Source organism: Scyliorhinus canicula, chromosome 2 (genome assembly GCF_902713615.1).
Source record: "Scyliorhinus canicula chromosome 2, sScyCan1.1, whole genome shotgun sequence".
Classification (NCBI taxonomy): Eukaryota; Metazoa; Chordata; class Chondrichthyes; order Carcharhiniformes; family Scyliorhinidae; genus Scyliorhinus; species Scyliorhinus canicula.
Window position 1 is genome coordinate 149595946 of NC_052147.1, and position 21584 is coordinate 149617529.

Genomic DNA, 21584 nt, shown 5'->3' on the forward strand with positions numbered 1-21584 from the left:
AAAACCTGGTCATTAACTTTATACATAAGTGGTATTTGGAGGGCAGCACGGTGGGGCAGTGGGCTAGCCCTGCTGCCTCACGGGGCCGAGGTCCCAGGTTTGATCCCGGCTCTGGGTCACTGTCCGTGTGGAGTTTGCACATTCTCCCCGTGTCTGCGTGTGTTTCGCCCCCACAACCCAAAGATGTGCAGGCGAGGTGGATTGGCCAAGCTAAATTGTCCCTTAATTAGAAAAAATGAATTGGATACTCTAAATGTATTTTTTTTAAATTAAGTGGTATTTGGAATACTTAGTTGCTTAGTTTCAGGAAGCAAGTTAAGACAAACCTGTTGACTGCAGAGCTATTTTGTTGTTAATGTGCTCATTAATAGGTTCAACTCTAGTGAGTAATTCAACTTGTTTCCATCAAGTTATGCTCGGCTTATTGAGACGAATTAGCTCTCTTGCTCTTCAAACCTCTGATGAGCAAAAAGCTAACACCAGCAGTGGAAGACAACTGCAACATATTTGGGTGTGTTTGAGTACTCCAGGATAAACCCATGCTCTACCCAACTTTGCAACCATTGCATGCAAACCTCCGCCTGCTTCACATTGAAAACAGAACCAATGCTGTGTTCATCAGTACAAGGCTAAAACTACTGAAACTGTCTCCTGTCGCCCTCATCGAGCAGGACTTTCCCGCCCTTCCCACGGTGCTACAGAGTGACGCACCATGACTTGCTATGCCTTGACAAGAACATGGTATTAAAATAAAAGGGAGTCAACATCACTCATTACAGACTGAATAACTGCTGGGGGTGGAGGGGGAGGAGGAAGAGGAAGGGGGGGCATTGAGAGGGAGGACAGATGCCCCCCCTTGCTGGAAACCACCATAGCGTGAAGCCAACCAACAGCACGCCAACCAGCCCTACGGTAGTAAAGAACAGTGGGGCTCATTAACCAGGCTGAGTGGGACATGTGCACCCTTATTGGAGCATCAGTTCCTGGTGAGGATTGGAGCCCAATATCTAGGATACCCTGACTAGGGGAAGGTGTGCCCAGAGTCTTGGGACATGAGAGTTTGGGAGCATAAGAGACATGGTGGGTATAAGGGGAAGGAGTGGGTTGGAACAAAGTGGGTGTTCAATCTAAGGAGATATACCCTGCAATCAACAAGGGAAATCCCCCAAAGAGTGACCCCCCCCCCAATCCTTTAAGCATTTCAGGTTTAAAAACTAGCCATTCTGCTGCTGTCCCGCTTGCCCACACCAAATGCACTATCGCGCAGGCCATCTACCTTTAGGGGCTTGGGCGTGATTCTCCGCCCCCCACGACGGGTCGGAGAATAGCGGGAGGGCCTTCCCGACATTTTTCCCGACCTCCCGCTATTCTCCCCACGCCCGCCCCCCGACACGAATTGCTGCTCGCCGTTTTTTTACGGCGAGCAGCGATTCTCCCCTAGCCGATGGGCCGATTTCCCAGGCCTTTACGGCCGTTTTCATGAACGGCAACACACCTGCTCTCACTGTTCGTGAAAACGGCCGCAAAGTGCCGTTCTGGGTAACCATGGCACCGATTGGCACGGCCGCACCACGGCTGCGCACACTTTGTTCCTCCGCCGCCCCGCTGGATCAGTCCGCGGGGCGGCTGAGGGGCATACCGGCCCGCGCATGCACGGGTTTCACGTATATGCATGATGACGTCATCCGCGCATGCGCGGGTTGGAGCCGTCCAATCCGCGCATGCGCGGCTGACGTCATCGTGCGCGTCAGCCGCCGTTAACTTTGGCGAATTTCGCTAAGCCTGCGATGCCGAGGTTCACGGGGCCCCGCTGCTAGCCCCAACCGGGGAAGCAGAATCGGGTCCCGGGAGGGGGCGCGGAGGCTGCCGGGAAACACGGTCGGTTTCACGGCAGCCTTCACGACTCTCCGCATTTGCGGAGAATCGCGCCCAATATGTTTGATAATAAGACTACTTGACCTTTAATCGATCATTTTAATATGGCGTGTGGGTTGCCAACTTCGGCACCCGTACCTGCCCCATATTATGGAGGCGAGCTCCAGGGTGGGTGGGAAGGTGGTGGGATGAGACCCTAACCCATTGTGCATGCCCCCACCCGCCCCTGGCAAATGTTCTATTGCCCTTTATGACAAAACTTCTACAATGTTGAAACTGGTTTTCAGTCATGAGCTTCCATTGAAATAATCCTATGTAAACAGTGCATGCCAGGGGCATGTAAAACTCAGCCCAATGTCCAGACATGGAAGATATCAAATCAATGGTGACATCAGCCAGAGGCTAAAAAGAATGTGCTTATGAAAATAGCACTGGATACTAGAGCAGCTATGAGATGCTCACTTCTGGTAAGATGCTGGGACAAGCTCGCTGCTGGAGGAATTGCACTGAGCTTTGTGGCCAGTCATTGATTCCATTGGCAGACGCACAAGGACTATCCAAAGATTTGACTTACTCCTCTGACTTTCTGTTTTCATTTCGTAATTTCAGAATGTCCTCAGCCTCCAAATATCATTGCAATTGTTGCTGGAGGAGTTGTCGGTGTGCTTCTAATTGGACTCCTCATTCTTCTGATCTGGAAACTGGTGACTGAACTCTATGACCGAAGGGAGTACAAGAAATTTGAAAAGGAGAGAGCAAAATCCAAGTGGAATGACGTATGTAGAAATCTTCAGTTGCCCTTTATAACAAGCCTTCTACAAAGTTGAAACTGGTTTTCAATCATGAGCGCCCATTGAAATAATCCTATGTAAACAGTACTTTTGTATTTTAAATATTTTCGCACCGATCTGATGGGTGGTGGTGTTGTCGCTGGACTCGTAATCCAGAGACCTGGGGTAATGCGTCAGGGACCTGGGTTCAAATCCCGCCAGGGCAGATGGTGGAATTTAAAGTGCTGCCCTAAATTCAATAAAAATCTGGAATTAAAAGTCTATTGATGACCATGAAGCCATTGTCGATTGTCGTAAAAACCCATTTGGTTCACTAGTGTACTTTAGGGAAGGAAATCTGCCGTCCTTACCTGGTCTGGCCTACATGCGGCTCCAGACACACAACAATGTGGTTGACTTTTAACTGCACTCTGAAATATTCAGTTCATATACAATTAGGGATGAGAAACAAATGTTGGCTTTTCCAGCGATACCCACATCTCATGAAAGAATTTTAAAAAGTGTTATATTTGTATGTAACACTTTTTTTTGCAACACATTTTTAAAAATTGGGTATTTCCATTCCAAGTGACACCGAAATATATCAGAACAGCCATTTTGCGTCTGTGTGTAGTTGCACAACTTTTTTTTTATATAAATTTAGAGCACTCTATACTTTTAGAGCACTCTGTACTTTGTTTTCCAATGGAGGGGCAATTTAGCATCACCAATCCACCAACCTGCAATCAAATACAATCTATCTGTGTCAATATTCTCTGCACCGTAGTCTCCCACGATGGTATTACTTCCTGGTTCCCACACCCAAGTTAGTTTTAGCATTCCCCAGTAGCATTTGCAAATGATCCCACAATGAAATTAGCCGGCCTCAGTTTAGCTGCTGCCCATCAGGCCTGGAAGAGGTTCCACCTCTCCCAGAATTGACTCCTATTGACTCACTGAATCTAAACCCCTTCCTCCTGTACCGCCTTACCAGCAATGCATTTATCTGCTCCATCCTGCGGCTTATATACTCAGTTGCAGTCGGCACCAAGTGTAATCAGAAGATTGCTACTTTTGAGATCCTGCTTGCTAAATTCTGACCAAGCTCTCATAAGGCTAACCGCAGGCCCACATTCCTCTTTCTGCCTGTGTCACAGGTGCTAATGTGGGCCACAGCCAACTAGCTATTCGCCCACCCCACAGAATGCTCTGCAGCTGCTTGGTGACATCCTTCACCCTGGAACCAGGGAGGCAACGTACCAACCTGGGTTTGTATCCACTGCTTAATCTTCTTAACTCTACTTAAATGCTTCATCTGCTTAACTCTCCTCCCATTGTCTTCACAGTGATCCTGATCTGCTTCACTCTCCTCCCGGTGTCTTCACAGTGATGCTGATCTGCTTCACTCTCCTCCCAGTGTCTTCACAGTGATGCTGATCTGCTTCACTCTCCTCCCGGTGTCTTCACAGTGATGCTGATCTGCTTCACTCTCCTCCCAGTCTCTTAACAGTGATCCTGATCTGCTTCACTCTCCTCCCAGTGTCTTCACAGTGATGCTGATCTGCTTCACTCTCCTCCCGGTGTCTTCACAGTGATGCTGATCTGCTTCACTCTCCTCCCAGTCTCTTAACAGTGATCCTGATCTGCTTCACTCTCCTCCCAGCGTCTTCACAGTGATCCTGATCTGCTTCACTCTCCTCCCAGTCTCTTCACAGTGATCCTGAACTGCTTCACTCTCCTCCCAGTGTCTTCACATCGATCCTGATCTGCTTCACTCTCCTCCCAGTGTCTTCACAGTGATCCTGATCTGCTTCACTCTCCTCCCAGTGCCTTCGCAGTGATCCTGATCTGCTTCATTCTCCTCCCAGTGTCTTCACAGTGATCCTGATCTGTTTCACTCTCCTCCCAGTGTCTTCACAGTGATCCTGATCTGCTTCACACTCCTCCCAGTCTCTTCACAGCGATCGTGATCTTCTTCACTCTCCTCCCAGTGTCTTCACAGTGATCCTGATCTGCTTCACTCTCCTCCCAGTCTCTTCACAGTGATCCTGATCTGCTTCACTCTCCTCCCAGTCTCTTCACAGCGATCGTGATCTTCTTCACTCTCCTCCCAGTGTCTTCACAGTGATCCTGATCTGCTTCACTCTCCTCCCAGTGGCTTCACAGTGATCCTGATCTGCTTCACTCTCCTCCTAGTGTCTTCACAGTGATCCTGATCTGCTTCACTCTCCTCCCAGTGTCTTCACAGTGATCCTGATCTGCTTCACTCTCCTCCTAGTGTCTTCACAGTGATCCTTATCTGCTTCACTCTCTCCCAGTCTCTTCACAGTGATCCTGATCTGCTTCACTCTCCCCTCACTCTCTTCACAGTGATCCTGATCTGCTTTACTCTCCTCCCAGTGTCTTCACAGTGATCCTGATCTGCTTCACACTCCTCCCAGTGTCTTCACCGTGATCCTGCTCTGCTTCACTCTCCCCTCACTCTCTTCACAGTGATCCTGATCTGCTTCACTCTCCTCCCAGTGTCTTCACAGTGATGCTGATCTGCTTCACTCTCCTCCCAGTGTCTTCACAGTGATCCTGATCTGCTTCACTCTCCTCCCAGTGTCTTCACAGTGATGCTGATCTGCTTCACTCTCCTCCCAGTCTCTTCACAGTGATCCTGACCTGCAACACACTCCTCCCAGTGTCTTCACAGTGATCCTGATCGGCTTCACTCTCCTCTCAGTCTCTTCACAGTGATCCTGATCTGCTTCACTCTCCTCCCAGTCTCCTCACAGTGATCCTGATCTGCTTCACTCTCCTCCCAGTGGCTTCACAGTGATCCTGATCTGCTTCACTCTCCCCTCACTCACTTCACAGTGATCCTGATCTGCTTCACTCTCCTCCCAGTGTGTTCACAGTGATCCTGATCTGCTTCACTCTCCTCCAAGTGGCTTCACAGTGATCCTGATCTGCTTCACTCTCCCCTCACTCTCTTCACAGTGATCCTGATCCGCTTCACACTCCTCCCAGTCTCTTCACAGTGATCCTGATCTGCTTCACTCTCCTCCCAGTCTCTTCACAGTGATCCTGATCTGCTTCACTCTCCTCCTAGTGTCTTCACAGTGATCCTGATCTGCTTCACTCTCCTCCCAGTCTCTTCACAGTGATCCTGATCTGCTTCACTCTCCCCTCACTCTCTTCACAGTGATCCTGATCTGCTTCACTCTCCTCCCAGTCTCTTCACAGTGATCCTGATCTGCTTCACTCTCCTCCTAGTGTCTTCACAGTGATCCTGATCTGCTTCACTCTCCTCCCGGTGTCTTCACAGCGATCCTGACCAGCATCACACCCCTCCCAGTGTCTTCACAGTGATCCTGATCTGCTTCATTCTCCTCCCAGTGTCTTCACAGTGATCCTGATCTGTTTCACTCTCCTCCCAGTGTCTTCACAGTGATCCTGATCTGCTTCACACTCCTCCCAGTCTCTTCACAGTGATCCTGATCTGCTTCACTCTCCTCCGAGTGTCTTCACAGTGATCCTGATCTGCTTCACTCTCCTCCCAGTGTCTTCACAGTGATCCTGATCTGTTTCACTCTCCTCCCAGTGTCTTCACAGTGATCCTGATCTGCATCACACTCCTCCCAGTCTCTTCACAGCGATCCTGATCTTCTTCACTCTCCTCCCAGTGTCTTCACAGTGATCCTGATCTGTTTCACTCTCCTCCCAGTGTCTTCACAGTGATCCTGATCTGCTTCACTCTCCTCCCAGTGTCTTCACAGTGATCCTGATCTGCTTCACTCTCCTCCCAGTCTCTTCACAGTGATCCTGATCTTCTTCACTCTCCTCCCAGTGTCTTCACAGTGATCCTGATCTGCTTCACTCTCCTCCCAGTCTCCTCACAGTGATCCTGATCAGCTTCACTCTCCTCCCAGTGTCTTCACAGTGATGCTGATCTGCTTCACTCTCCTCCCAGTGTCTTCACAGTGATCCTGATCTGCTTCACTCTCTTCCCAGTCTCTTCACAGTGATCCTGATCTGCTTCACTCTCCTCCCAGTGTCTTCACAGTGATCCTGATCTTCTTCACTCTCCTCCCAGTGTCTTCACAGTGATCCTGATCTGTTTCACTCTCCTCCCAGTCTCTTCACAGTGATCTTGATCTGTTTCACTCTCCTCCCAGTGTCTTCACAGTGATCCTGATCTGTTTCACTCTCCTCCCAGTCTCTTCACAGTGATCCTGATCTGCTTCACTCTCCTCCTAGTGTCTTCACAGTGATCCTGATCAGCTTCACTCTCCTCTCAGTGTCTTCACAGTGATCCTGACCAGCATCACACCCCTCCCAGTCTCTTCACAGTGATCCTGATCTGCTTCACTCTCCTCCCAGTCTCTTTACAGTGATCTTGATCTGGTCTACACTCTTGCCAGTGTCTTCACAGTGAATCTGATCTGCCTCACTCTCCTTTTTTTTTTACATTCCACCAGCTGCCCTGCTGGGATTTGAACCCTTTTCTCCAGGGCCTCAGCGTGTGCCTCTGGATTCCTGTCTCGTGACATCACCACTGTTCCACTGTCACCCCGAAGAACTCATCATTCCCTGAGTGGGAATTCAACCTGCGTGCCTTCAGACATAGCCTTGTTTCCCTTGTTTCAAGGTAGTTGTATTGACTTTGAAAGTGACACATTCAATTCTGCAAGAAGACTGAATGGGGATGCCTTGACCATGGTCTTCCCAAAGAGGAAGCTCGACCCTCTCCACACTCCAAAAAACACTGTAAAATGTAGGCATGTTCATATGCATGATTTGGAACACCACATTGAAGTTTCCTCTGAACGTTCTCTGCCCTGAATGGCATAACCCCAATTCCTCCATTCTATCAACGTCGCTGATGTCACTCGTTCCTACCACCTGCTATTCAACCACCTCTGTCATTTCTGTCCTAAGGCATTGAGGCATGAGATATCCCAGCTGAAGGATAGAGATCACAATTGGCTACCATTGGCTACAATTGGCTTCACACTCCTCCCAGTGTCTTCACCGTGATCCTGCTCTGCTTCACTCTCCCCTCACTCTCTTCACAGTGATCCTGATCTGCTTCACTCTCCTCCCAGTGTCTTCACAGTGATGCTGATCTGCTTCACTCTCCTCCCAGTGTCTTCACAGTGATCCTGATCTGCTTCACTCTCCTCCCAGTGTCTTCACAGTGATGCTGATCTGCTTCACTCTCCCAGTGTCTTCACAGTGATCCTGATCTGCTTCACTCTCCTCCCAGTGTCTTCACAGTGATCCTGATCTGCTTCACTCTCCTCCCCGTCTCCTCACAGTGATCCTGACCTGCAACACACTCCTCCCAGTGTCTTCACAGTCATCCTGATCGGCTTCACTCTCCTCCCAGTCTCTTCACAGTGATCTTGATCGGCTTCACTCTCCTCCCAGTCTCTTCACAGTGATCCTGACCTGCAACACACTCCTCCCAGTGTCTTCACAGTGATCCTGATCTGCTTCACTCTCCTCCCAGTCTCCTCACAGTGATCCTGATCGGCTTCACTCTCCTCCCAGTCTCTTCACAGTGATCTTGATCGGCTTCACTCTCCTCCCAGTGTCTTCACAGTGATCCTGATCTGCTTCACTCTCCTCCCAGTCTCCTCACAGTGATCCTGATCTGCTTCACTCTCCTCCCAGTCTCTTCACAGTGATCCTGATCGGCTTCACTCTCCTCCCAGTCTCTTCACAGTGATCCTGACCTGCAACACACTCCTCCCAGTGTCTTCACAGTGATCCTGATCTGCTTCACTCTCCTCCCAGTCTCCTCACAGTGATCCTGATCTGCTTCACTCTCCTCCCAGTGGCTTCACAGTGATCCTGATCTGCTTCACTCTCCCCTCACTCACTTCACAGTGATCCTGATCTGCTTCACTCTCCTCCCAGTGTGTTCACAGTGATCCTGATCTGCTTCACTCTCCTCCAAGTGGCTTCACAGTGATCCTGATCTGCTTCACTCTCCCCTCACTCTCTTCACAGTGATGCTGATCTGCTTCACTCTCCTCCCAGTGTCTTCACAGTGATCCTGATCTGCTTCACTCTCCTCCCAGTCTCTTCACAGTGATCCTGATCTGCTTCACTCTCCTCCCAGTCTCTTCACAGTGATCCTGATCTGCTTCACTCTCCTCCTAGTGTCTTCACAGTGATCCTGATCTGCTTCACTCTCCTCCCGGTGTCTTCACAGCGATCCTGACCAGCATCACACCCCTCCCAGTGTCTTCACAGTGATCCTGATCTGCTTCACTCTCCTTCCAGTATCTTCACAGTGATCCTGATCTGCTTCACTCTCCTCACAGTGTGTTCACAGTGATCCTGATCTGCTTCACTCTCCTCCCAGTGCCTTCGCAGTGATCCTGATCTGCTTAATTCTCCTCCCAGTGTCTTCACAGTGATCCTGATCTGTTTCACTCTCCTCCCAGTGTCTTCACAGTGATCCTGATCTGCTTCACACTCCTCCCAGTCTCTTCACAGCGATCGTGATCTTCTTCACTCTCCTCCCAGTGTCTTCACAGTGATCCTGATCTGCTTCACTCTCCTCCCAGTCTCTTCACAGTGATCCTGATCTGCTTCACTCTCCTCCCAGTGTCTTCACAGTGATCCTGATCTGCTTCACTCTCTTCCCAGTCTCTTCACAGTGATCCTGATCTGCTTCACTCTCCTCCCAGTGTCTTCACAGAGATCCTGATCTGTTTCACTCTCCTCCCAGTGTCTTCACAGTGATCCTGATCTGTTTCACTCTCCTCCCAGTGTCTTCACAGTGATCCTGATCTTCTTCACTCTCCTCCCAGTGTCTTCACAGTGATCCTGATCTGTTTCACTCTCCTCCCAGTGTCTTCACAGTGATCCTGATCTGCTTCACTCTCCTCCCAGTGTCTTCACAGTGATTCTGATCAGCTTCACTCTCCTCCCAGTGTCTTCACAGTGATCCTGATCTGTTTCACTCTCCTCCCAGTCTCTTCACAGTGATCCTGATCAGCTTCACTCTCCTCCCAGTGTCTTCACAGTGATCCTGATCTGTTTCACTCTCCTCCCAGTGTCTTCACAGTGATCCTGATCTGTTTCACTCTCCTCCCAGTGTCTTCACAGTGATCCTGATCTGCTTCACTCTCCTCCCAGTGTCTTCACAGTGATTCTGATCAGCTTCACTCTCCTCCCAGTGTCTTCACAGTGATCCTGATCTGTTTCACTCTCCTCCCAGTCTCTTCACAGTGATCCTGATCAGCTTCACTCTCCTCCCAGTGTCTTCACAGTGATCCTGATCTGCTTCACTCTCTTCCCAGTCTCTTCACAGTGATCCTGATCTGCTTCACTCTCCTCCCAGTGTCTTCACAGTGATCCTGATCTTCTTCACTCTCCTCCCAGTGTCTTCACAGTGATCCTGATCTGTTTCACTCTCCTCCCAGTGTCTTCACAGTGATGCTGATCTGCTTCACTCTCCTCCCAGTGTCTTCACAGTGATCCTGATCTGCTTCACTCTCCTCCTAGTGTCTTCACAGTGATCCTGATCAGCTTCACTCTCCTCTCAGTGTCTTCACAGTGATCCTGACCAGCATCACACCCCTCCCAGTCTCTTCACAGTGATCCTGATCTGCTTTACTCTCCTCCCAGTCTCTTCACAGTGATGCTGATCTGCTTCACTCTCCTCCCAGTGTCTTCACAGTGATGCTGATCAGCTTCACTCTCCTCTCAGTGTCTTCACAGTGATCCTGACCAGCATCACACCCCTCCCAGTCTCTTCACAGTGATCCTGATCTGCTTCACTCTCCTCCCAGTCTCTTTACAGTGATCTTGATCTGGTCTACACTCTTGCCAGTGTCTTCACAGTGAATCTGATCTGCCTCACTCTCCTTTTTTTTTTACATTCCACCAGCTGCCCTGCTGGGATTTGAACCCTTTTCTCCAGGGCCTCAGCGTGTGCCTCTGGATTCCTGTCTCGTGACATCACCACTGTTCCACTGTCACCCCGAAGAACTCATCATTCCCTGAGTGGGAATTCAACCTGCGTGCCTTCAGACATAGCCTTGTTTCCCTTGTTTCAAGGTAGTTGTATTGACTTTGAAAGTGACACATTCAATTCTGCAAGAAGACTGAATGGGGATGCCTTGACCATGGTCTTCCCAAAGAGGAAGCTCGACCCTCTCCACACTCCAAAAAACACTGTAAAATGTAGGCATGTTCATATGCATGATTTGGAACACCACATTGAAGTTTCCTCTGAACGTTCTCTGCCCTGAATGGCATAACCCCAATTCCTCCATTCTATCAACGTCGCTGATGTCACTCGTTCCTACCACCTGCTATTCAACCACCTCTGTCATTTCTGTCCTAAGGCATTGAGGCATGAGATATCCCAGCTGAAGGATAGAGATCACAATTGGCTACCATTGGCTACAATTGGCTTCACACTCCTCCCAGTGTCTTCACCGTGATCCTGCTCTGCTTCACTCTCCCCTCACTCTCTTCACAGTGATCCTGATCTGCTTCACTCTCCTCCCAGTGTCTTCACAGTGATGCTGATCTGCTTCACTCTCCTCCCAGTGTCTTCACAGTGATCCTGATCTGCTTCACTCTCCTCCCAGTGTCTTCACAGTGATGCTGATCTGCTTCACTCTCCCAGTGTCTTCACAGTGATCCTGATCTGCTTCACTCTCCTCCCAGTGTCTTCACAGTGATCCTGATCTGCTTCACTCTCCTCCCCGTCTCCTCACAGTGATCCTGACCTGCAACACACTCCTCCCAGTGTCTTCACAGTCATCCTGATCGGCTTCACTCTCCTCCCAGTCTCTTCACAGTGATCTTGATCGGCTTCACTCTCCTCCCAGTCTCTTCACAGTGATCCTGACCTGCAACACACTCCTCCCAGTGTCTTCACAGTGATCCTGATCGGCTTCACTCTCCTCCCAGTCTCTTCACAGTGATCCTGACCTGCAACACACTCCTCCCAGTGTCTTCACAGTGATCCTGATCTGCTTCACTCTCCTCCCAGTCTCCTCACAGTGATCCTGATCTGCTTCACTCTCCTCCCAGTGTGTTCACAGTGATCCTGATCTGCTTCACTCTCCTCCAAGTGGCTTCACAGTGATCCTGATCTGCTTCACTCTCCCCTCACTCTCTTCACAGTGATGCTGATCTGCTTCACTCTCCTCCCAGTGTCTTCACAGTGATCCTGATCTGCTTCACTCTCCTCCCAGTCTCTTCACAGTGATCCTGATCTGCTTCACTCTCCTCCCAGTCTCTTCACAGTGATCCTGATCTGCTTCACTCTCCTCCTAGTGTCTTCACAGTGATCCTGATCTGCTTCACTCTCCTCCCGGTGTCTTCACAGCGATCCTGACCAGCATCACACCCCTCCCAGTGTCTTCACAGTGATCCTGATCTGCTTCACTCTCCTTCCAGTATCTTCACAGTGATCCTGATCTGCTTCACTCTCCTCACAGTGTGTTCACAGTGATCCTGATCTGCTTCACTCTCCTCCCAGTGCCTTCGCAGTGATCCTGATCTGCTTAATTCTCCTCCCAGTGTCTTCACAGTGATCCTGATCTGTTTCACTCTCCTCCCAGTGTCTTCACAGTGATCCTGATCTGCTTCACACTCCTCCCAGTCTCTTCACAGCGATCGTGATCTTCTTCACTCTCCTCCCAGTGTCTTCACAGTGATCCTGATCTGCTTCACTCTCCTCCCAGTCTCTTCACAGTGATCCTGATCTGCTTCACTCTCCTCCCAGTGTCTTCACAGTGATCCTGATCTGCTTCACTCTCCTCCCAGTGTCTTCACAGTGATCCTGATCTGCTTCACTCTCTTCCCAGTCTCTTCACAGTGATCCTGATCTGCTTCACTCTCCTCCCAGTGTCTTCACAGAGATCCTGATCTGTTTCACTCTCCTCCCAGTGTCTTCACAGTGATCCTGATCTGTTTCACTCTCCTCCCAGTGTCTTCACAGTGATCCTGATCTTCTTCACTCTCCTCCCAGTGTCTTCACAGTGATCCTGATCTGTTTCACTCTCCTCCCAGTGTCTTCACAGTGATCCTGATCTGCTTCACTCTCCTCCCAGTGTCTTCACAGTGATCCTGATCTGTTTCACTCTCCTCCCAGTCTCTTCACAGTGATCCTGATCAGCTTCACTCTCCTCCCAGTGTCTTCACAGTGATGCTGATCTGCTTCACTCTCCTCCCAGTGTCTTCACAGTGATCCTGATCTGCTTCACTCTCTTCCCAGTCTCTTCACAGTGATCCTGATCTGCTTCACTCTCCTCCCAGTGTCTTCACAGTGATCCTGATCTTCTTCACTCTCCTCCCAGTGTCTTCACAGTGATCCTGATCTGTTTCACTCTCCTCCCAGTGTCTTCACAGTGATGCTGATCTGCTTCACTCTCCTCCCAGTGTCTTCACAGTGATCCTGATCTGCTTCACTCTCCTCCTAGTGTCTTCACAGTGATCCTGATCAGCTTCACTCTCCTCTCAGTGTCTTCACAGTGATCCTGACCAGCATCACACCCCTCCCAGTCTCTTCACAGTGATCCTGATCTGCTTCACTCTCCTCCCAGTCTCTTTACAGTGATCTTGATCTGGTCTACACTCTTGCCAGTGTCTTCACAGTGAATCTGATCTGCCTCACTCTCCTTTTTTTTTTACATTCCACCAGCTGCCCTGCTGGGATTTGAACCCTTTTCTCCAGGGCCTCAGCGTGTGCCTCTGGATTCCTGTCTCGTGACATCACCACTGTTCCACTGTCACCCCGAAGAACTCATCATTCCCTGAGTGGGAATTCAACCTGCGTGCCTTCAGACATAGCCTTGTTTCCCTTGTTTCAAGGTAGTTGTATTGACTTTGAAAGTGACACATTCAATTCTGCAAGAAGACTGAATGGGGATGCCTTGACCATGGTCTTCCCAAAGAGGAAGCTCGACCCTCTCCACACTCCAAAAAACACTGTAAAATGTAGGCATGTTCATATGCATGATTTGGAACACCACATTGAAGTTTCCTCTGAACGTTCTCTGCCCTGAATGGCATAACCCCAATTCCTCCATTCTATCAACGTCGCTGATGTCACTCGTTCCTACCACCTGCTATTCAACCACCTCTGTCATTTCTGTCCTAAGGCATTGAGGCATGAGATATCCCAGCTGAAGGATAGAGATCACAATTGGCTACCATTCTCCAGTTGGGGCCGAAGATATGATTGATAAAGGTTTAGCAACAACGTCCTCACTTTACTATTCTCTGACCACATTAATAAAGCCAATGATCTTTTCTGCTTTCATCCTCAATGGTTTTTGCACCCTAATCTCTGTTTCTACATTCCTTTTAAAAGTGTACCAATCGGTTTATATTGCATCTCCTCATTCTTCCTGCCTAAGGGGCTGGTTTAGTACAGGGCTAAATCGCTGGCTTTCAAAGCAAACCAAGGCAGGCCAACTGCACGGTTCAATTCCCGTACCAGTCTCCCTGAACAGGCGCCGGAATATGACGACTAGGGGCTTTTCACAGTAACTTCATTGAAACCTACTCGTGACAATAAGCGATTTTCATTTTTCATTTCGTTTCATTCATTTCAAAATGTACCACTTCACACTAAAGGATTAAGTATGTTAAATTTTAACTCTTTTAAGAACTTATTCAAGACCAGCATTTGTTGTCCATCTCTAATTGCCCTTGAATTGAGTGCCTTGCTCAACCATTTGTGCTAACCATAGTGGTTAGCACAAATGCTTCACAGCTCCAGGGTCCCCGGTTCGAATCCCGGCTTGGGTCACTGTCTGTGTGGAGTCTGCACATTCTCCCCGTGTGTGCGTGGGTTTCCTCCGGGTGCTCCGGTTTCCTCCCACAGTCCAAAGATGTGCAGGTTAGGTGAATTGGCCAGGCTAAATTGCCCTCAGGGTCCAAATTGCCCTTAGTGTTAGGTGGGGTTACTGGGTTATGGGGATAGGGTGGAGGTACGGGCTTGAGTAGGGTGCTCTTTCCAAGAGCCGCTGCAGACTCGATGGGCCGAATGGCCTCCTTCTGCACTGTAAATTCTATGAAATTTCACACGCTGTTGAGAGTCAATGCCATTGTTATGAATCTAGAATCATATGTAGATCAGACCAGATAAGGACAGCAGATTTCCTTCCTTAAAAATGGTGTTTGAGAATTTTATGCCACTGTTTCATGATCACCATTGTTGAGACAAGCTTATGCTTTAATTCCCTATTTTTATTATTTTAATTAAAATTCCACCAGCTGTCATGGTGGGATTTGAACCTTTGCCCCAAGATGTCCTCTGGATTACTCGTCCAGCAACATTCCCTCTGTGCCATGGTCTCCCCCCATCTCCCTAGCATGTGACTGCCGATTTAAACAGCCATGCTGTCCCTCTGAAGTCTATGGGTATCATCCTCACTGTTTACTGCATTTCAGAATTTTGTGTCATTTGTGTCAAACTTTGCCTTCATGTCATATATGTGCAAGTCTAGTTCATTAATATAAATGAGAAAAGAGCAGTGCATCCAACACCTCATGATTACATACAGCCTTCCACTCTGAAAACGCAGACAACACTACGCCCAACTTTCTGCCCCGTAGCCCGTTTCGTAACCTGTGCACCCAACAATATCCCTTTAATCCTGTGAGTTTCAATTTTGCTGAAACATTTAGCGTGGTACTTTAGCAATATATATTTTGAGTTCTTTTGAAAGCCTATGTGCAGAACACCAAACACGTTACTGACCATTACTTCACGAAAGAAATTTCACACACTGTTGCAGAGTATCCACATCTAGAAATGAAAAATTAATTTAATTGTTCCTTTTTTAGTAAAACTATCAAACACTATCGGTTTCTAAACAGACCATTGGGGGCATCTGAATTTGCTAATATATCCCTGAATGCAAATGGACAGAATCTTCAAGACGGTTGAGAAACCTTAGATATATAAATTTTAATGACTGCAAGAACTTGCTGGGCTGGATTCTTCCGTCCCGTCCACCACAGGAACGCCACGGCCGAGAGGTGGACAATGGAGAAGTCCATGACCTCGGGCAGGATTCTCCGGTCGCTGGGCGGATGTGGCCAGGAATCCCACCCACTGTCTCTCAAACCTTGCTTCCTATTGCCATGATCTTGTCGCACTTTAATTATGCTCGGTGACAATAATGGCATTTCAGATTCCAATTCTCTTCCTGCAACAAGTGGTGCACTAAGTTAACCCTTCATCTCATTCCATAGCTGGTAGATCACAGAACAGGTCGCTAGCCTGTCGTCAGGGGACTTGTAGCCTGAGAGGCACCACTCTACACCAAGCATGGCTGACCAGGAGTCTTTCTCCTCTTACCATCAGCTATTGGAGTGTTTGGAAGGATTAACAGGTTGACACACTCAACCTGGTTGGCCACGTTATGAACGCATCCTCCTTGACCATCAAATCCTGGGGTGGAACTCGAATCCGGCACTTCTGGCTCAGAGGCAGGGTCACTAACCCACGGTGCCACAAGATCGGGGATTTCAGAATTTCAGTTTTATGTCTCTCAATGTCTCAACTACGCTTCTTGCTGCAGCTTTTCAACGAGTGGCATTTGGCATGTTACTATTCACTCAGAGAGCCAGTGATAGAAACATAGAAAATGGGACCATTGGGCCCTTCAAACCTGGTCCGCCATTTATTATGATCGTGGCTGATCATCCAACTCAATAACCTGTTCCCCCCTCCCCCCCCCCCCCCAGTTGCTATGGGAACAAGCACATTTATACATGCATGTTACTATCTGGAGCTATGGAAGGTGATGGTGGAGGTTCCATCACCTCGCTAACCGGGGGTCTCCCCCACTCTTATCACTGGCCATGGCGCATAATGGAAGGATTTTTCATGTGGAGGCTCAACCTGTTTGGCCACGTTCTGAACCCATCTTCCTCAGCCATTGGGATAGGACACAAACCCAGACGTTCTGGCTCTGTGGCAGGAATGCTACCCATTGCATCGCAGTTCCCCCCAAATTTTCAACGCCAACTTGCGATACTTCAATTTAATGTACTGGCAGAATGTACCACTTTAAAGTAGAGGACTGAACGGGTATATATTTCATACCCTCCATGGAATGTTTCTAGTTTTTAAAGCAAAATGGATTTGCTTGATTAGCTGGCGGTTAGCCAAATTGGTTGAAAATGGGAGGGTGGATATATTGAAATAAGCAAAATATCACGGATGCTGGAATCTGACACAAGAACAGAGAAAAACGCAACGGGCACGATTCTCCCCCCCCCCCCCCCCCCCCCCACGCCCGACCCACGCCACAAATTGCCAAATTGCCGTTTTTTACGGCGAGCGGCAATTCTCCAAGGCCGATGGGCCGAGCGGCCGGGCCTTCATTCCCGTTTCATCACGGCAGCAAACACACCTGCTCACTGCCGTCGTGAAACGGGCGCCAGATGCCCATTTGGGGCATCTGGGGGCCCGATTGGCACGACAGTACCATGGCCATAGGTGGGCACTGATCGCGGGCCATGCGTCCGTAATGGACGCACTCTTTTCCCTCCGCCACCCCGCAAAATCAAGCCGCCACGTCTTGCGGGGCGGCTGAAGGAAAAGACGCCAACTGCGCATGCGCAGGTTGACGTTGTCCAACCTGCGCATGCGCGGTCGACGTCATCGGCCACATCAGCCCACGTGACACTTGACATGCGGCCTTGACGACCGTCGTCAAGGCCGCGCCGCCGTGGCGCACGGGGCCGCGCTCCTAGCCCCGCCCGGGGAGGAGAATCGGCCCCGGAAGTGGGCATGAAGGCTGCCGTGGGTCACGGCCTGTCCCACGGCAGCCTTAAATCTCGCCTAACAAGTCAGCCAGCACGTCTGGAAGAGAAAATAGAAAAATAACTCTCTATCGAGCATTGATTCAGTGGAGACACAATTAAACACTGAGAATGACCAGGTTAGTTTACCAGATGATTCTCCTGGGTGTAGCGATAAATGCAGCATAAACCCCAGCCAGGTTCAGTTGAGTGGCCTGTTGTTCTGCAATATATCCAATGTCATTCTATGTTATCTTTGTTAGGTAACATTTTAATTCTAATCCTGTGTTGTTTGTCCCCACCAGGCTGATAACCCACTGTTTCAGAAAGCAACCACCACTGTTATGAACCCCAATTTCAATGAAGACTGAAGATTTGGATTGAGCTTGTGGCAGTTTTGCATGTTACATTGACCAAGCCTGTGTTTTTAAAGGACTAACTTTACTGCTTATTTTACATCTATTTTGTAAACCATCAGGTCATTTGCTTTTACTTGATACATCACCAGAAGAGACAATGTGGGATGTGTGGGTGGGGGGGGGGGGGGGGGGGGGGGGGGGGGGGGGGGGGACACACAGTGTGGTGAAGTTTAAGTTTCAATCCTCAAACTTTCCCCCAGTTGCAAATTCGGATATTGCTGTCAAAACTCCCAGTTTCCCTAATCTTCCCTCGGCTCTTCTCAAATCAGCACCCTGCTCCCCCCACCCAACACCCCCCCCCCCCCCCCCCCCCCCTCCCAGTTAATATCCAACCCAATTAAAGTTTACACAGAGAAGTGCAGAAGGAAACAAATCTTCTGAAGGTCCACTGTATGGGGCCGAATTCATGATTACTGTCTTCAGCCAGTAGCTGCAGTAACAATTGATTGGGAGGAGACCCAATCTAAAAATTAAATTCGAGGAAAGTTTGAGCAAATGAAATCAATACTGAATTCTGAAGGGAAATTTTTATCAGAATTATGAATGCCAAATATGAATGCTTATACCAAAGTGTCAGTACCAGGCTTACAGGACCAGCCATTATTGCAAAATGGCAGCATTTGTACCCAGTTTCTGGTGCCACTACTCAAGAACCTAGTCTCAAATGCCAGTGTCAGTTTCCCTTTCCCAGTCTGGCTGTCAGAACCCAGTGCCAGTGCGAACCTGCTCTTACAAATTCCGTTTGCAGAGTTGCAAACCTGGTACATTTTGGGACCGTTTTGCTATTTCCTCCTGGCATTTGATGGCCATTTTGTCAAAAGAAATAAGATGGAATTGATTCTGTGCTGCTGGAAAATAATACATCTGCATTAGAGAATCAGGTCAGAAGCTGATATCTGCGGCCCTGTGCATCTCATCTCTGGAGCTTTGATCCGTTTTTTGTTTATGACCAATATCCCTCTCAGGCAAGTGAACTTTGGGATTGTTCCAAATCACAACTATATTTATCAAATTTACCAGGGGGGAAATAAAAAGGTCTTTCGTGCGATAACGGAGAAACAGTTGTGGTTGATCATTGGCCTCAAGCAAGTGATAGTGGTCGTCTTCCACTGGTGGTGACGATTAGCTATTACGAGTGCTTTGGTTCATACATAAAGCACTTGGTCTGGTATTTTTGACAGTTTAATCAACATCCAAGCACAGGTATCCGAGTCCTGTGAAATATATTTTCAATTGCATTTCTACACAAGCTGCAGCAATTTAATTTAACTTTTTTTTAACTTTGTCTGTTTGTAAGATTAACATTTACGTGTCAGCAATGACAGGTTGCCAATGCCACAAAAAGTGCTTCCGTTGGTGCTGTGCTAAATGTAGCTGAGGTGACGTGCACATTTAATCAGTACAGTATTATGGTGCAGGAAACAGAGGTGTAATAATTTACATCCTCCATTGTAAAGTTTACAATTGCACTTTTGTACAGAAGCATGTGTGTCCAGAGTGTTAGATTCTGTGTAAAACTTCTCCGAATGACTGTTGTACAGAGTTCACAGTGGAAACCAGGGACGCTTCATACTCGGTCCTTAATAAGTAAACTGCTGGTACTGTGATGAGAGTGCATGGTTCAGAGCAGTGAAGATAAGTCCTATTCCGTTATCACCTACTTCATTCAAGACCTCGTCACTGCACCAGGCTTAATCATGGTGTTCACACCATGGTGTCCGATTCATCCCCAGGACTCCATCTCTTTCATGGCACAAAGATAGCCCACTTCAACCTCCATGACATTGCTCACCATTACCCTCCAGCACACACTGAGGCAGCCATACATGCCTTCACCACCGCCGTTATACAATGCTGTCCTTGCCAGCCATCATTCGCCAAAAACCTCAGTTCATCTAAAACTCTGCTGCTCATACCCTATCCCAAGCAACGTTATGCTGATCTGTGAGAGTAAACTCACCAACTTAAATTGATTCCAGTACCTTAACCTTGAAAGGTACCTAGATCGACACCTGAGGTGCTGTAGCCTGCATGAAATTGAGCAGCCAGTATTTATTTAATATTTCAGCCGGCAAAGAGACGATGGGCTGAATGGCCTCTTCCTGTGCCGTAACTCTTCTATGGTTCTAACCCTGGAAATTTAAAGTTGTCGACCCCCCCCCCCCCCCTCCCCATCTCTCCCATTTCTTGAACTTGCTGCAGCTTTCGCCATTTCTGTTGACTTGAGGCCTTGTGCACTGACCTCGCCTTTGGTGGCTGTGACCGCAAGCAGCTAGGTCCAACTCTCTTTAATTTGCTCCTCAAATCCTTCTGCTTTTTTTCTTCATGGTGCTCCTGAAAAGCTCCTAGCTGCCTTTTTCAATCCTTTGATCATTTTCTTCCTTATACTCTTGTGCTGCACCTTGTGACGCTCATCCACGCTGAAGGGACTATATAAGCGGAAGCTGTTACACCCCAGTGAGACAATGGCATCCATCAGTCAGGTGGGCTGCATCCAGGACGTACGTCACAGGACTCCTATGTCACTATTTATCTTTAGATTTTTTTTTCTCTTCATGTGGGATTGGTGATATCCCCTCTGATGAGTTGCTGAAAATGGGCAGTTTTCATGGGTTTTTTTTCTTTAAAACGGCAAGGCTACCATTTGTTGCCCACCCTTAATTGCTCTTGAACTGAGTGGCTCAGAGGGCAGGGAAGAATGGATCACATTGCCGTGCGGTCTGATGTCATATGTAGGCCAGACCAGGTAAGGATGGCAGATTTCCTTTCCGAAAGGAATGCTGGTTAACCAGAATAGCCTTTTATGACAATCAACGCTGGTTTCATAGCCATTGTTCCAGATTTTTAATTGAATTCTAGTTTCACCATCTTCTGTGGTTTGACTCGAGCCGCAGTCCCCGAGCCCAGTGACAAACTCCAACTGACATTGAAATCAAACATTTTACCTCAGGCATGTTGCCTGGGGAGCTTCAGCACATTGTTGGGCAAGTGAAGCATTGAAACTTTGCTCAACGCTTTATAATAATCAGATTCAAGAGGTTTGGAGATTTACAGTCACGGAGAAATTTGTACCGAATAGTATTAAATAGTCAGGAACTTTGAGAACTTGGCCGGGATTCTCTGTCCCGCCAGACCTGTTTTCTGGCATGGCGGCTCCCGTCGGCAGTGGGATCCTCCGTCCCACCAGCCAGCCAATGGGGTTTCCCATTGTGACCGGCCTTCGGGAAACCTGTGAGCGTGAGTGCGCTGCCGGCGGACAATTCTGCCCCTTAATCATTTTGTTGTTGAATGAATCGTCGCAAGCTTTACAGATATTCTTTACTGTTGTATAGTATTGGTAAAAAATATTTTGTCTTTATTAAAGTAAAGCTAATTTTTTGAAGAAAATTTATGGAAATGGATGTTATTCACTTTCCCCTGAATAAAGAAAAACATAAATTTCTTGTCCTTTTTTTTTCGCCGCTCAGGTACCATTCTCAGCATTCAGTGAGCTGAAATAGAACTAAGGGGTTGAATTTTTCCAAAAGTTGTCTGGAGTGTCAGGTTCAGACTGAAAACCAGCATGCATCTCTCCAGCTATACAGCCGAGTTTTCACTCCAGAGAATCTGGGGCGGCATGGTAGTACAGTGGTTAGCATTGTTGCTTCACAGCTCTAGCTCCAAGGTCCCAGGTTCGATTCCCGGCTTGGGTCATTATCTGTGTGGAGTCTGGACGTTCTCCCCGTGTCTGTGT

At 48.4% G+C, this 21584-nt stretch overlaps 1 protein-coding gene across 1 annotated transcript in view; it reads left to right on the forward strand.

Annotated features, from left to right (window-relative positions):
• LOC119959306 (integrin beta-2-like) overlaps positions 1-17963 on the forward strand; it is a 121150-nt gene extending 103187 nt beyond the window's left edge. Inside the window, exons 15-16 of the mRNA XM_038787615.1 lie at positions 2485-2651; positions 17738-17963. Of these exons, the coding sequence (XP_038643543.1) occupies positions 2485-2651; positions 17738-17803 (233 nt within the window). The 3' untranslated portion in view covers positions 17804-17963. The remainder of the gene's footprint in view (positions 1-2484; positions 2652-17737) is intronic.
• Positions 17964-21584: the final 3621 nt, after the last annotated feature.